This window comes from Macaca thibetana, chromosome 2 (assembly GCF_024542745.1).
Source record: "Macaca thibetana thibetana isolate TM-01 chromosome 2, ASM2454274v1, whole genome shotgun sequence".
Lineage (NCBI taxonomy): Eukaryota > Metazoa > Chordata > Mammalia > Primates > Cercopithecidae > Macaca > Macaca thibetana.
Window position 1 is genome coordinate 106,737,976 of NC_065579.1, and position 15,736 is coordinate 106,753,711.

At 55.3% G+C, this 15,736-nt stretch overlaps 1 protein-coding gene and 1 pseudogene across 1 annotated transcript in view; both read left to right on the plus strand.

Moving 5' to 3' along the window:
• Positions 1-15,736, plus strand: part of DNAH1 (dynein axonemal heavy chain 1) — an 86,858-nt gene that overhangs the window by 47,744 nt on the left and 23,378 nt on the right. Inside the window, exons 31-47 of the mRNA XM_050781042.1 lie at positions 206-311; positions 937-1,050; positions 1,551-1,700; positions 3,189-3,275; positions 3,384-3,570; positions 4,991-5,082; positions 5,265-5,419; positions 7,281-7,458; positions 8,372-8,566; positions 8,657-8,776; positions 8,990-9,148; positions 9,231-9,338; positions 10,449-10,589; positions 10,731-10,891; positions 11,400-11,557; positions 13,998-14,171; positions 14,713-14,751. Coding sequence (XP_050636999.1) covers positions 206-311; positions 937-1,050; positions 1,551-1,700; positions 3,189-3,275; positions 3,384-3,570; positions 4,991-5,082; positions 5,265-5,419; positions 7,281-7,458; positions 8,372-8,566; positions 8,657-8,776; positions 8,990-9,148; positions 9,231-9,338; positions 10,449-10,589; positions 10,731-10,891; positions 11,400-11,557; positions 13,998-14,171; positions 14,713-14,751 — 2,324 coding nt within the window. The remainder of the gene's footprint in view (positions 1-205; positions 312-936; positions 1,051-1,550; positions 1,701-3,188; positions 3,276-3,383; positions 3,571-4,990; positions 5,083-5,264; positions 5,420-7,280; positions 7,459-8,371; positions 8,567-8,656; positions 8,777-8,989; positions 9,149-9,230; positions 9,339-10,448; positions 10,590-10,730; positions 10,892-11,399; positions 11,558-13,997; positions 14,172-14,712; positions 14,752-15,736) is intronic.
• Positions 12,196-13,343, plus strand: LOC126948719 (serine/threonine-protein phosphatase 2A 56 kDa regulatory subunit gamma isoform-like; annotated as a pseudogene).

The window sequence follows — 15,736 nt, forward strand, 5'->3', positions numbered from 1 at the left end:
TGGAGGGGACAGAAGGGGTTAATAGGCATCAGGGCTTGGTCCCGGGGGCAGTGGGGTGGGGAGTGCCAGTGGGTTGAAGACTGAGCTGATGGAGATTGTCCCTGAGGGCTTCCTCCTGAGTGGAGTTGGAGGGGGCCCTCAGAGGGAGGTGCCCAGGTTGGGCTCTGAACACATGTGCCCCATCCGATGTTCTGGCCTCACTCAGTGCCGGGGCCTGGGCCTGCTTCGACGAGTTCAATCGCATCGACATTGAGGTGCTGTCTGTGGTGGCGCAGCAGATCACCACCATCCAGAAGGCGCAGCAGCAGCGGGTAAGCCTGGGGGCGCCGCTCTACTCCCTTGGATCTGCCACACTCGTGCCACCATACTGCTCCCCATTGCAGGCTGAGAAGCCAGGCGCTAGGGTCCGCCCTGGGTCCAGCCTCTCTTGTCCCAGGGGGCACACCCTCACCCCAGTCTGTGGGCAGCTCCCAGGCCAAGCTGCGGGGGATGAAGGAGTCCCCTCCTCGTTACATCCTGACCTTTATGGAAAGCCCCAGGCATTAGTCCTCTGTCTAGCCACGTGCAGGGCAGCCAGGAACCTTGTTCTGGAGACAAGAGCTGAGAGGCTGGCAGTTACCTCCTCCTCAACTCCCCTAGTCAGGCTAAGCTTGCTTGGGGCTGGGGAATTGAGGGTGGAGTGAGTGGGAAGCAGGAGATGTGGAGACCTCCAAGGGCCTGAAGCCAGGAGTTGGGAGGCCATGGGCAGCCAGCCACTGGGGCCTGAGGTTTCAGGCCAGATCCTGAGACAGGGTCCAACCCATGGTCAGGGGTCCAGGCCTGGCCTACCAGCTACAGCCAGGACAGGGGCATCACCAGGGGACAAGGGGCCCACTCAGAGGAGGGGACAAGGCTCGGCACCCTAGTCCCAGGCAAGTCAGCCTCTCCCTGCTGCAGGTGGAACGCTTCATGTTTGAGGGTGTGGAGATCCCACTGGTGCCATCCTGCGCGGTGTTTATCACCATGAACCCAGGCTACGCTGGCCGCACGGAGCTGCCTGACAATCTGAAGGCAAGTGCAGGCCCAGAGTGGCCCAGGAAGCACCAGAGCTCTGGCCTGAGTTCAGAGAGGCTAAGTCACTTATGCAAGGACACAATTGCTTGGACTCCAGGGACTGTGATTCCCTGTGGCAGTCCCCTAGCCATGGAGGGGAGGCCTCAGGGCCTCAAACTTGTTCTCAGGGTGCTTCTCATGGGAGAAGTCAGGCTGCCTAGGGATGTGGTGTGGAGGGGGAATCTTATGAGACCGGTTCACCCTGGGCCTTCAGGAGAAATAGGAAAGCAGGAGCCAAGAGGGGCATCTCCTGGGAGTCATGTGGGGGCAGGTTTGGATCAACACAAAGGATCCACTCTAATGGCAGAGCTGCCAGCCTCAGGGGAGTGGAAGCCTCAGCTGTGGCAGGCTTGGTGCAGCAGAGAGTCCCAGTGCGTTGGGGAGGAGGGCCGGGTGAAGCTGAGGGTGCTCTGGGAGTGAGCTCTGTCTGCTATTCACATGTGCACCGTGTGCCCCAGGCGCTCTTCCGACCCGTGGCCATGATGGTTCCAGATTACGCCATGATCGCTGAGATCTCCCTCTATTCCTTTGGTTTTAATGAGGCCAGTGTGCTGGCTAAGAAGATCACAACCACCTTCAAGCTGTCTTCTGAGCAGCTCAGCTCCCAGGTGCGGTCCTGCCCTGATGGGGTTCCAGGGTCTGAGAACTTCTGCCTGCTCCCAGCCTCCAGGGCACCTGCTGAGGGCCAGGCTCTATGCCCAGTGCTTTACAGGCATTACCTTGTGGGCTTCTCCCAGCAATCCTTGGAGATAGGAGTTACATGCCCATTTGTCAGTTGAGGACATTGAGGTCCTAGGTAGCTAAAGGTCTGGCCAGGCTCATGCAGTACACAGCAGCGCTGGAGCAGGAGCCAGGAACAGATGCCCATCTGGCTAGTTCAGGTGCAAGAGCCTCGATCATTAGGGCACCAAGAGCTTCAGAACTCCAGGCTGGGAAGCAAGTGCACTTGGGCCTCGTGGGGACCAGAACAGGACACCAGGCCCTCCGAGCCTCCCAGCACCACCATCCTTCCACTCAGCGTGCTGAGCCCAGATTCTAAGGACAGATGGGGCGGCCCAGGCACCAGTGCTGGTGGATGAGCTTTCCTGTTCAGCTTGGTTCCCAGGCAGGCCCCCACTTTGCAGCAGCAGAGACGAGTCCCACCTCTGGGCTGACATGCTAGCAACTTTGTTTTCCATCATGATTTCAGAAAAATATCCCTGGTGTCACCCCAATGGGCCTTCTCTGGGTCACCTGCTCATCCATGAACACCAATGACTGTGGTCAGGGGTAATCAGTACTATCTTTGGCCAGATGCAGTCCACCAAAATCTATGAGCTAGAAAAGATGCAGCCTGTTACCAGGAAAAGCAGCGGCAGTTCATCACGGTGCACTCCTAGGTGCCGGCGCTCCCACATACCCTTCTTTCCAAAATGCTCCACACCCCCAATCAGAGCAACTATCCCACATGGTTTTGGAAATGCACTCAACCCTTCCCAAGTAGAAATGACCCAAAGTCAAGCCCAGCGTCTTCATGCGGCTCCAAGTCCAAGATTTCTGGAACATATGCTAGTCTATGGATTGGGTCTATATGGAGCCCTCTTGGCTGGGCACCATGGGGCAGAATGATTAATTTAACTATTTCCAACACACTTACTGTGTAATGAAGAGAAACAGGCTAGGGAAAAAACCACTGTGGTGTGACCAAAAAGATGGGTCTGGAGAGATGTTATGGGAGAATGTTAGAAGGAAGCTCAAGGGCCGTCGAGGCCAAGTTGATTGTTGCACAGATGGGAAACTCCTTCATTCGCTTTTCCAGCACAGCTAGAGTGCCTTCCTGCCCCTGGCCATGTGCTGGGACAGTGATCAAAGGATGCAGGATGGGTATCGGATAAAGGAGGGGGCTATCGGGACAGTAAAGTACAGGGTGTCTGGGGAGCCCAAAGAAGGGGCATCTGCCCAGGCTGGGCATGTAGGTGGTCCCAGCAGGTCTGCAAGGGAAGTGCTGTGAGCTGGTGATGAGAACTGGCCAGCTGCCAGGTGGGAGGCAGAGTGTTCCAGGCAGAAGCCTCGGAGAGGGACAGTGCTCACCCATGCCTCCTTCTGTATGGTGACAGGATCACTATGACTTCGGGATGAGAGCCGTGAAGACTGTGATCTCGGCTGCTGGGAACCTCAAGCGAGAAAACCCCAGCATGAATGAGGTGAGCTCCACCCAGCAGTGCTCCAGGAGTGGAACTCTGGGAGGGCTCCTGGGCAGCTGGAGGGCAGCTGGCCCACCGCCCTGAAAGCTCAGCTGGCACCTGCTGCAGGAGCTGATCTGCCTCCGGGCCATCCGTGACGTGAATGTACCCAAGTTCCTGCAGGAGGACCTCAAGCTCTTCTCTGGGATCGTGTCCGACCTGTTTCCCACCATCAAGGAGGAGGACACGGACTATGGCATCCTGGACGAGGCCATCCGCGAGGCCTGCAGGAAGAGCAACCTCAAGGACGTGGAGGGTGAGCCTTGGGCCCTGAGTGTTCGTTGAAGGGCTGGCCCTGGCCACCTTGGAGTCCAGGTCAGGGAGACAGAGACAGGACAGTCCAGCCCCTGGGGCCCTCACACCTGGCCAAGTGTGCTGCAGGCCCAGGCTCTCAGCCGAGCAATCCAGGGGTAGGGCAGATGTCCTGGCCCAGTCTCCACCAAAACCTTCCTGGTGGTGGGGAAGCAGGCATTGTCCCCTTCCCGGGCCCTCCTTCCCGTGTGGGCTGAGAGCCCCAGGCTTCTCTTGGGCCTTGCTTCATCAGGGCCTGGACCTCACTGGGGTGTGACTGGAGCTTCAAGGCCATGTTCTTTGCACCCCAGGCCACTTCACCACAGCCACCACTCACCTCTTCCAGAGGCCTCTTGGCTCCACCCCACTAGCGGGACTTGCCCATGTTCCTTGTTGAGTGACACCCCTGGCGTCATCGCGCTAAAAAAGAACATTTGGGTCCTTCCTTCACTGACTTGTTGCAAAGGCCACCACATGTCTGGGAGGGCTGTGGGACACACTGCCCTCAAATAGACTCCCTCTCATCCCAAACCTTCACTCCTCATAGTAGGATGAGGGTCTCAGTTCATCCCTAGCTGGCCGCCCCCTCCAGCAGGTCCTCTGGTGGGGCTGCAGGGGGAGCTCCTCTGGGAAGCCATGGCCGGTCACCCTGGCCACTCAGGGCCCTCCTTGGGGCCCCGGGCAGTTGATGTGCTCCTGCTCAGCCCTGCAAGGCCTCTCCCAGGTGCCTTCCAGTGTGCTTCAATTCCACATGCGGCTCTAATGCTTCCTCCTCTGGTCACCACCTGCACCCCCGACCCCAGCAGGCTTGTTGAATGAAGCCTCAAGCTCTTCTCTCCCTCACAGCCTTAGGTCACCTTCGCCATCCCTGGCTAATCGGGCCCTATCCCTTTGGCAGAGACCACCCTTCTTGGGCCAAAGGGAGGCATTTATTCCCTACCCCGTGGACCTGGTCTCTGCCTGCTGGCAGCTGTCTCTATAGCTCCTGACTGACCCTAGGATCTTGTCTCTAGGAAGTTTGCTCATAGGAGTCAGCACTTAATTGAGGTGGTGCTCTCAGCAGGCCAGGGCTGAAGTTGGGGCCTGTGACAGCTGACACTGAGCAAGCTGGTGAAGGCTGACCACCTGACCAACGGCTGTGAAGGAATGGTGGTCACAGTGGGAAGAATGGCTGGCATTTACAGAGTTTCTACTCTGTGCCAAGTTCTGTGCTTAGGCTTCACCTGCCCTTGCCTATGATGTAGGTGCTACCACCGTCCTCATTTTATAGATGAGGAAATTGGGGCTCAGGAAGTGCAGTGACTCACCCAAGGTCACACAAGCTAGTGGTGTGGCCAGGACCCAAGCCCATGCTCTGACCCTTGGGCCCCATGCCATGTCCCCAGGCTTCCTGACCAAGTGCATCCAGCTCTACGAGACCACGGTGGTGCGACACGGCCTCATGCTCGTCGGGCCCACAGGCTCCGGCAAGAGTACTGTAAGGAGAGCCAAGCTTGGCAGCCAGTGTCCAGACAGTGGGCCTGCAGGGGGTGTGGCTTCAACAGGGGTTGGCCTCCATTTGTGCCCCTTGGCATAGAATACCCCTCCCCGCCCCGTGGTCCCCAGCCCACTCCAGCCCTGCTCTCTGGGAGCCTCACTCTCAGGCGGTCCGTCTCCCAGTGTTACAGAGTCCTGGCAGCTGCCATGACATCACTGAAAGGGCAGCCATCCATCAGTGGTGGCATGTACGAGGCTGTCAACTACTACGTGCTCAACCCCAAGTCCATCACGATGGGCCAGCTGTACGGGGAGTTTGACCTCCTCACCCACGAGTGGTGAGTGACCCCCAAGTCCCACCAGTGATGCCCTGCTCCCAGACCTCTGGAGGCTGTTGGCCGCAGACACCCCTCCCTCCATTAGCCCAGTGGAAGGCCAGGTTCTGCAGTCCAGCGTCTGGGATTCTATTCTCCATTCTACTTCCTTGCTGAGTGATTCTCCTCACCCCCCAGGCCATGGTTCCCTCGTCTGTAAAGTGGGGGACAATAATGGCACCATGCTCATGGTAAGGCAAGAATGACTTAACATGCTCAGTGCCTCTGCAGTATCTGGCCATTGTTATGACCTGAGAGAAGCTGGTGAGCCCTCTCCGGGCCCCCGCTCCCAGGCCGGGGTGTGCATTTTAGGGGAAGTGCACTGAGATGGGAGAAGGGCAGCTGGATGGAGACTGCTGAGACATCAGAACCTGAGGGGCCTTTCTCTAAGGCTATTCTGTTTCTCCAGACAAGAGTCTCCAGTTCTCTGCTGGGGGTGTCTGCTTGGCTGCAGTGTTCTGGGAGCCCTGTAGGGGATGGTCACTGGGAAGGGACAGTCGCCCACCTTCCACAACATGAACCTGTACTGCTTCCCCCATTTCTGATGAAGATTCTCCCCCATATCCACTCCAGTTTCTTATGTAGGTAGGTGGGGGGGCTGGGGGTCAGACCAGAAAAAGGTCCCCTGTTAAAAAAAAAAAAAATTATTCAATGAAACTTTTTTTTTTTTTTTGAGACTCAGTTTCGCTCTTGTTGCCCAGGCTGAAGTGCAATGGCGCCATCTCGGCTCACTGCAACCTCCGCCTCCTGGGTTCAAGCCATTCTGCCTCAGCCTCCCGAGTAGCTGGGATTATAGGCATGTGCCACCACGCCCGGCTAATTTTGTATTTTTAGTAGAGACAGGATTTCACCATGTTGGTCAGGCTGGCCTCCAACTCCCTACCCCAGGTGATCTGCCCACCTCGGCTTCCCAAAGTGCTGGAATTACAGGTGTGAGCCACCACACCCGGCCCTCAATGATACTTGTTAAAGCATGCTGAGGAAGAACGTATTCAGGAGCATGGCAGGCACAGAGACCACTGCACTGGGGCCTTGTAGTTAAGGGGAGAGACCAGGCTCTGAATACAGCATGGGTCAGTGGGAATCTATAGTCAAGGGGCAGGGTGAGCATCAGTGGGTGGAAAATCCAGAGGAAACATCAGTGGTGAGGGGGATTCTGGCTGAACCAACCTAACAGGATTCCAACTGAAGGCAGGCCTCAGGGTAACCAGACATCACCTGGGGGTAGTGTAGGGAAGGAGCCTCAAGAGTGATCAGATATCAAGGGTTCTGGCTAAACTGACTTAGCAGGGTTCTTTGCTGAAACTGGATTTTACAAGGATGTGCATATATAGACACCTAGGAGAAAGTTCCAGAGCCTAAGGCTGGACCAAGCACAGCATCTTTGTCAGCCCTACCAGCCCCTTCCCTGGTGTGTGCTGCCTCTGAGGTCTGAGGCCCCTGGTTTCTGAAGCAGGACCTGGCCACTTCTCACCACGCTGCTTTCTCTGCTCTGTCATTTACCCTCCTCCATCTCTGTCCATTGTCTTCCAGAGCTGCGCTGCCTCCATCTCTGCTGTTGCCTCCTCCCCTGTCCCTTTTTCCTGTTGGGATTTCACCTTTAATGGGGCTTCAGCAGGGCGGGTACATAAGCCCATGTCTTCATTACACCATGTGACACCAAAAATTCCCACTTTTCCTATTATACTTTTTAAAAGGACAAAGAGATTGAAGGAAAATGTAAAGCAGAGCCCGCCCACCTGGGGGCCAGGCTTCCCTGGGAGCCAGCTGTGCTCGAAGCACAGCCTCCCTGATGTCTCCAGCCCTCTCCTCCCTGGCGCTGCAGGACAGACGGGATTTTCTCCTCGCTCATCCGGGCTGGGGCCATCGCCTCCAACACCAACAAGAAGTGGTACATGTTCGATGGGCCGGTGGACGCCGTCTGGATTGAGAACATGAACACGGTGCTGGATGACAACAAGAAGCTGTGCCTCAGCTCTGGGGAGATCATCAAGCTCACGGAGGTGCACCCACCTGTCCACCTGCCCACTCTCCTCCAAGGCTGGGTGGGCCTGGAGGCTGCACCATGCTGGCCAAACTCTGCCCCCTCACCCCTTTCAAGGCCATGGGTGCATCTCAGGCTGTCACCGTGGCTCAGCAAGAGCCCTCCTACTAGCAGGAGCTTAGGCTCAGCTCCTAGTGCCCCTCCCTGGCCTGAGCTCCCACACCTCAGGGTGTCCCACAGTTGTTCAGAGCACCCTTTATACAGACCCTCTTTCTGTTGTGTTCTGAGTCCACCAGGATGCCTGTCCCACTGCTCCCTGGTTGATGCTGCCTCTTGCCTCCCAGGCCCACTTTCAGTCATGTTGCCTCAGTAGGGTCAGGTGGGGTCAAGTATGCATCTGGTCCTGGCAGTGTGCCCGGGGTCTGGGAGATGCCTGGCACAGACCACCATGGGGACCTGCCTGGTGTGTGAGGAGCAGTTCTCAGAGAAAGAGGGATATGGCCTGGGCACAAGAGCAACTCACAGGTCTACACTGAGTTCAGCTCTTGAATCCTTCTAAAAGCAAATAGCTGGCAGTCAATGTGGACCTGTGTCTATGTGCACAGGGGTTGGGGGGGCGCTCTGGAGCAAAATACACAGTTCCCATCAGATGTCCCCAGGCCTCCAGGGACCCCAAAATGTCCTCACCCCAGTCTGGTCAGCGAACTCCAGGAATCTCCTGGCTTGGGGTCCTCCTCAGGGCTCCAGGGAGAGCCACATTATCAGCTGAGGACCCAGCGGTTCCTGCATCCCACCCAGCACTGCCCCTGCCCCACAGCCTGCCCACATCGCCCACTTACAGGATGTGCAGCCCCTCCCTGCAGCCCTGCAGCCCTTTCTCCAGGCCTGGGGACTGGCAGCCAGCCCATTCATGTGGTTCGTCTTGGCACCAGGCAATGACCATGATGTTCGAGGTACAAGACCTGGCAGTGGCTTCACCAGCTACGGTCTCCCGCTGTGGCATGGTGTACCTGGAGCCCAGCATCCTGGGGCTCATGCCTTTCATCGAGTGCTGGCTGAAAAAGCTGCCCCCCTTGCTGAAGCCCTACGAGGAGCATTTCAAGGCCCTCTTTGTCAGCTTCCTGGAGGTGAGTGAGGCCATGGGTATGCCTGACCCCGGCAGGGCAGCAGGGCACTGTGGCTGCTAGCCATGAGAACCGGGTGCCTGCTCCCTGCAGGAATCCATCTCCTTCGTTCGGTCCTCAGTAAAGGAGGTGATCGCCTCAACCAACTGCAACCTGACCATGAGCCTCCTCAAGCTGCTGGACTGCTTCTTCAAGCCCTTTCTGCCTAGAGAGGTACTGGTCCCTCTCCCCACACTGTTCTCCTTGCTCTCTGGGGCCTGAAAGAGAGAATTGGATTGGTGCAACATGGGTCACAAGACCACCTGTCCAATTGGCTGTAGAGAAACAAAGCTGTGTGGCAGAGGTCAAGACATGCCCCTGCTCCACTTCCTCAGGCCGCTTGATACTATTCCTGTCTCAGCCTGATACTGTTCCCTTCATCCCCAGGGCCTCAAGAAAATACCCTCTGAAAAGCTGAGTCGCGTCGCAGAGTTGATTGAGCCCTGGTTCATCTTCTCCCTGATCTGGAGTGTGGGTGCCACTGGGGACAGCAATGGCCGCACCAGCTTTAGCCACTGGCTAAGGCTCAAGATGGAGAATGAACAGGTGAGAGCAGGCAGCCCCCAGGGACCAGGAGCCTCAGCCCTACTGGGCCTCACAGCCTGCTTCTCCTCCTGGTTCCTGGCAGCTGACTCTGCTCTTCCCAGAAGAGGGGCTGGTGTTCGATTACAGGCTGGAGGATGCGGGCATCAGTGGCACCAATGACAATGAGGATGAAGAGGAGGAACACAAGCAGGTGGCCACAGGTCCTCCCCAGAGACTGCACAGGGAGGGTGGCTGCTGTTCCCACAATGAATTATGGCCACACAGGGAGCGGTCACATTGACGGCCACCAGGTCTCAGGCGGGGGTTATTTACATCATCCCATGAATCCTCATGGCCCTGTAGAGTGGTTACTGTTGTGCTTGTTTTCCAGATGTGGCAGAACTGTACTTGAACCTAGGGCTGGGCTGAGAGGGGAGACGTTCCAGTACCTCCCTTTCCAGCCATACACACTGCCTCTTCCACATTGATGCGGAGCCCAGGGACTGCCCACCTCAGTTACACTTAAAAGCCCCATTTTCCCCGAGACTGGGCTCCCCAGGGGTGGGGGGCAAGCTCTTGAAGCCTGCTTTAGTGTCCTCATCGCTGCTATCAGCTAGCAAGGGCTCCAGGAGCCCACCCTCATCCCAAGGTCAAGACCCCAGCCCAGGAGGACAGAGGTGGAAAGGTGTCTGCAGAGACCTGTCCATTACTGTGCAGGGTCCTGCTGGGGGCTCCCAGGGCGCATTTGGGTCTAACAGTTAGGACTGTGCCCAGTGGGATGCATTGGTTTGGCTGGCCGTAGTGATCCCCCCTTCAGGGGACGTCTGCAAGCTGGGTCAGGGCTGCTGTGAGTGAAGGGATTTATGCAGGCAGGGACGGTGATGGGAAGACTGGACCCAGTGGCCTCTCAGCTTCCAGCTACCAGCGCCCATGGTTCTGGTCCCCACATTTCTTGGGTAGCCTGAAACTAAACAGCAAACACCTTTGCATTCTGGGCTGTTCAATTCTCGGAGCATCTCCTTTCTGCAGAGACTCAGGGCCTGGCAGTCCTTAGGGAGCCCCCAAACTGGGCAGGGAGAGCCCTCCTATGCAGTTGTGCTCAGTCCCCATTCTTGGCTGTTTGTGCTGGGAGTTACCCTCCCCATGCAGAAAGCAGGGCACTGGACTTTCTGTTTCCGCCGGAAGCAACCCTGCCCCTGGACCCTCTTGCCAAAGCCCAGCCGTGCAGCTCCTGGCCCTTCTGCACTTGGCCATGGGGCCGCAGCCAGGAGTGGGGCAGGAAGGGGTTCCAGGCCCACCGCCGAGCCACCTGTGATTCCAGGTTGCCTGGGTGAAGTGGATGGACTCCTCAGCTCCATTCACCATGGTACCAGACACCAACTACTGCAACATCATTGTGCCCACCATGGACACCGTGCAGATGTCCCATTTGCTGGACATGCTGCTCACCAACAAGAAGCCTGTGAGCACCCCCAGGCCCTGCCTCCACCGTCCCCAAGGCCTACACTGGGGTTTGACCAGCCTCCCACACTGATGCAGGGGCAGCTCCTCCTGTGCACCAGGCCCACTGCGTGCTCCTTCTGTGCCATCCCTGCTCTGCCAGGTGCTGTGCATTGGGCCGACAGGCACGGGGAAGACACTTACCATCTCTGACAAGCTCCTTAAGAACCTGGCACTGGAGTATGTCAGCCACTTCCTCACCTTCTCAGCCCGCACTTCAGCCAACCAGACCCAGGACGTCATTGACAGCAAACTGGACAAGAGGCAGGGCACCCCTCCCTCCTTCCTCACCCCTGCATCCCCCTGGTCTGGCCGACCCAGCTGCTGTCCCACCTCTCCACCAAATTATGCTCCTGGGTTTGCCAGAAACCTCCAAGGGGGAACTGGCAGCCCCTCAAGGGGCCCAGGGTTCCCTCACAGACTGCTCCAGAGCCTTCCCTCTATCAAAAATTCCTACAAAGCTGGTCAGCGGGTGGGTGCTCGCCCTGGCTGGGCCCTTGGGCAGAGCCCTGGGTCTGTCTGTGAGAAGCCTGTTGTCCATCTGCCTGCGAGGTGAGACTCACTTTGAGGGAGCTCAGACTCAAGTCAGCCTGTCCCAGCTGTCCCAGGACAGTCAGAACAAGGATGAGGGTGGGTCAAGACATCTAGCAATTTGGAGGAGGCTGAAATTTAGCAAGGGCTTCCCAAAGGGAGAGCTGCCACCCCGTTGCCCCTGGATTCTCAGAGGACCTGGTGCCTGTGGGTGCTGGGCTCACACAGCCTCTCCCCTCAGGCGGAAGGGTGTGTTTGGACCACCTCTGGGGCGCAGCTTTATCTTCTTCATCGATGACCTGAACATGCCGGCCCTGGAGACCTACGGCGCACAGCCACCCATCGAGCTGTTGCGCCAGTGGATGGACCACGGCGGCTGGTACGACCGCAAGATCATCGGTGAGTGTGGCTGGCCTGGCTGGCAGGGCAAGGGCTGGGCGTGCTGTGCAAGAGCACAGGAGGCGCAGCACTAAAGGCCTACACTACTTTAAGGCACCCACAAAAATGTTGTAATTTATCTTAAAATTAAAGGGGGGCCGGCGGGGGGAGGGGCGGAGAGACGCCGCCGCCATGGCTGCCGCAGTCTCTGGGAGCCTGAAAAAGGTGAAGCGAGAGCAAGCAAACGACTCAGTCCCCAGGCGGCGGCAGGGGCAGTGGCGGCGGCGGCCCACTCCAGCCATGCCGAATAAAAACAAAAAGGAGAAAGAATCACCAAAAGCAGAGAAGAGTGGAATAAGTTCAAAAGAAGGACAAGACATAGTAGAATCAGAGCAAATTTCCGTCAGGAAAACATCCTTGTTGCTGTCCCATCTACAGTGTCTGCTAAAATAAAAGTACCCGTCTCTCAGCCCATAGTGAAGAAAGACAAATGGCACAATTCTTCAAGGTTTAGTGCAAGCAATAATAGAGAACTTCAAAAACTACCATCCTTAAAAGATGTTCCTCCTGCTGATCAAGAGAAGCTTTTTATCCCAAGGTTACGTCAGTGTTGCGTCCTCTTTTGACTTTGTTTCTGATCCACTAAGTGACCTAAAGTGGAAGGAAGTAACACGAGCTGCTTGAAGTGAAATGGTAGAATATATCACCCATAATCGGAATGTGATCACAGAGCCTATTTACCTAGAAGTAGTCCATATGTTTGCAGTTAACACGTTTCAAACATTCCCACCTTCCTCTAATCCTAGGGGAGCAGAATTTGACCCAGAGGAAGATGAACCGATGTTAGAAGCAGCCTGGCCTCATCTACACTTGTTTATGAATTTTTCTTAATATTTTTAGAGTCTCCAGATTTCCAACCTAATATAGCAAAGAAATACATTGCTCAGAAGTTTGTATTGCAGCTTTTAGAGCTCTTTGACAGTGAAGATCCTCAGGAGAGAGATCTTCTTAAAACCACCCTTCACAGAATCTATGGGAAATTCCTAGGCTTGAGAGCTTACATCAGAAAACAGATAATCTATTTTATAGGTTTATTTATGAAACAGAGCATCATAATGGCATAGCAGAGTAACTGGAAATATTGGGAAGTATAATTAATGGATTTGCCTTACCACTAAAAGAACACAAGATTTTCTTATTGAAGGTGTTACTACCTTTGCACAAAGTGAGATCTCTGAGTGTCTACCACCCTCCGCTGGCATACTGTGTGGTGCAGTTTTTAGAAAAGGACAACACCCTCACAGAACCTGTTGTGATGGCACTTCTCAAATACTGGCCAAAGACTCACAGTCCAAAAGAAGTAATGTTCTTAAATGAATTAGAAGCGATTTTAAATGTCATTGAACCATCAGAATTTGTGAAGACTATGGAGCCCCTCTTCCGGCAGTTGGCCAAATGTGTCTCCAGCCCACACTTCTAGGTGGCAGAGCGAGCTCTCTATTACTGGAATAATGAATACATCATGAGTTTAATCAGTGACAACGCCGCAAAGATTCTGCCCATTGTGTTTCCTTCCTTGTACCGCAACTCAAAGACCCATTGCAACAAGATAATACATGGCTTGCTATACAACGCCCTGAAGCTGTTCATGGAGATGAACCAAAAGCTATTTGATGACTGTACACAACAGTTCAAAGCAGAAGAACTAAAAGAGAAGCTAAAAATGAAAGTACAGGAAGAAGCATGGGTTAAAATAGAAAATCTAGCCAAAGCCAATCCCCAGGTACTAAAAAAGAGAGTGACATGAAAATGTCCAGAGTTACTTGAATGTTTTTATAAGGTTGAAGTATGTGTTCACCATGCCGGGGGAGGGGCTCAATTTCACTAACGTTGTATATGAAAATGTCTGCAATAAAAAAGTACTTTTAAACTTTGTAAAAAAAATTAAAGGGGAGGAGGATGAATTTTTAGGGCAAAGAAAAATTTTCATGTGTAATATTGATGTATTTGTCTTTATTCCAATACTGTTCTAAAGTATAATTTTGAATTTTTTTTTTTTTTTTTTTTTTTTTTTTTTTTTTTTTTGAGACGGAGTCTGGCTCTGTCACCCAGGCTGGAGTGCAGTGGCGCAATCTCGGCTCACTGCAAGCTCCGCCTCCCGGGTTTACGCCATTCTCCTGCCTCAGCCTCCCGAGTAGCTGGGACTACAGGCGCCCGCCACCTCGCCCGGCTAGTTTTTTGTATTTTTTAGTAGAGACGGGGTTTCACCGTGTTAGCCAGGATGGTCTCGATCTCTTGACCTCGTGATCCGCCCGTCTCGGCCCCCCAAAGTGCTGGGATTACAGGCTTGAGCCACCGCGCCCGGCCTAATTTTGAATTTTTGTATGGCGAAGGGGCCATAAAGGTCATAATGAATGCATCCCTGGCCAGGGCCCTTCCTGACTTCCTGCCCCTACTCCAGGCGCCTTCAAGAACCTAGTGGACATCAACTTCGTCTGTGCCATGGGCCCCCCCGGTGGAGGCAGGAACACCATCACCCCACGGCTGATGCGTCACTTTAACTACCTGTCTTTCGCTGAGATGGACGAGGTCAGCAAGAAACGCATCTTCTCTACCATCCTGGGCAACTGGATGAGTGAGTATTGGTGGGGGTGAGCATGGACAAAGGCAGAAGCCCAGGCCAGGGAGGCCAGACCAAGGACAGCTGGGTGGCCACCAGAAAGGGTGGAGTGGCCAAACCATGACCGCAACCCCGGCTTCACCTCTCACTCAGCTGTGTGACCTTTGGCAGCTCATGAATCTCTCTGAGCCTGTTTCTTCATCTGTACCTACCATTCCAGGTTGTGAGGGTTAAATATGATATTGCATGTAGAGTACCTAGCATGAAGCCTGGCACGTGGTGATTGCTGGATGTATGATACACATAGATAGGCACTCACTCACATACATACATATGTATACATTAGTACTTGCCCAGAAACTCTGGGGGAGGCATGTTACTTTTGTAAATCAGGAGAAGCCACAAGATAGGATGGATGGAGTGTCTCTGAGCCTTTATGGAGTTTGGGGAAAAGCTTACCCCAAGATGCTGTTTCCCCTACCATTTCACCTGGCCAGGGTGAGCAGCAAGATGTCCACCTAACCCCGAGCCCCGTGTCTCTCCCTCCATCCTCTAGATGGACTCCTTGGAGAGAAAAGCTACCGGGAGCCTGTGCGTAAGTGTGGGCCTGGGCGGAGGCCCAGGAGGGCCTGGGTGGGAAGGGGGCACTGGTTCCAGGAGGAGCTCTGGGCTCTGGTTGGATATGTTGAGACTGGGACCAGGCGCCGTGGTGAACCATCCCCAGGTTCATGCGGGGACCTTGGGCCACTGGGTGCCAGAGCAAAGGTTGACACAGGCACTGGCTGCCCCACAGGCTCATTCACCCATTCTTAGAGTCAGCCAGCCCTTCCATGCCTGCGTTAGTGTCCAGCTGATGATAGACGCAAATTAAATGCAAAATGAATGCATGAATAAGGGAATCCAACAAACTCCCACCCTATGTGAAGAATCAGAACTCCAGGGAGCAGGTGTGCGCAGGAAAGCCGGGATGTCTGTGGGGCAGACATTGTGATGAATCTGCCCGTCGTCGCGGCAAGGCAGCTGACCACTGCAGCCCCTGTCCTTGCCCAGGCCTGCCTCCTTCCCCTGCCTTCAGCTGAAAGAGGCTGTCGGGAGACAGCTGCCTTTTGGGTCTGCACCCATCTGCTTACCTGCGCCCTGCCTTCCTTCCTGTGGCTGGGAACGGACTGCTGCTCCACGGCAAAGCCCAGCCTCCTCCTGGGCCTGCCTGGGAATGCGGCTCCCCTCTTCCCCACCAACACCAGTGCTCCCTTCGCCATTGGGCCTTCCACAAACAGGCCCCATTCTCCATCGTAACCACCAAATGCAAAACAGCCTCTCTGGGCCCCCTTCCCACCTGCCCCAGCCCATCACTCTACCTCTCTGCTCACCTTGATAGCAAAACTCCTCCAAAGCATTGCCTCTTCCCCCTGTACCCGCCCTCCCCTCCCACTTTCCTGTGAATGCCCGCCTCACCCTCTGAGAGTGCTCTTGTCACCAGTGGCCTTCTGTGGCCAGACCAGCGGTCAGCCCTTGTCCTCGCCTTCCCGGGGGTCAGTAGTGCTGGCCAGCAGACATCCCCTTCCTGCTGCAGGCTTCTC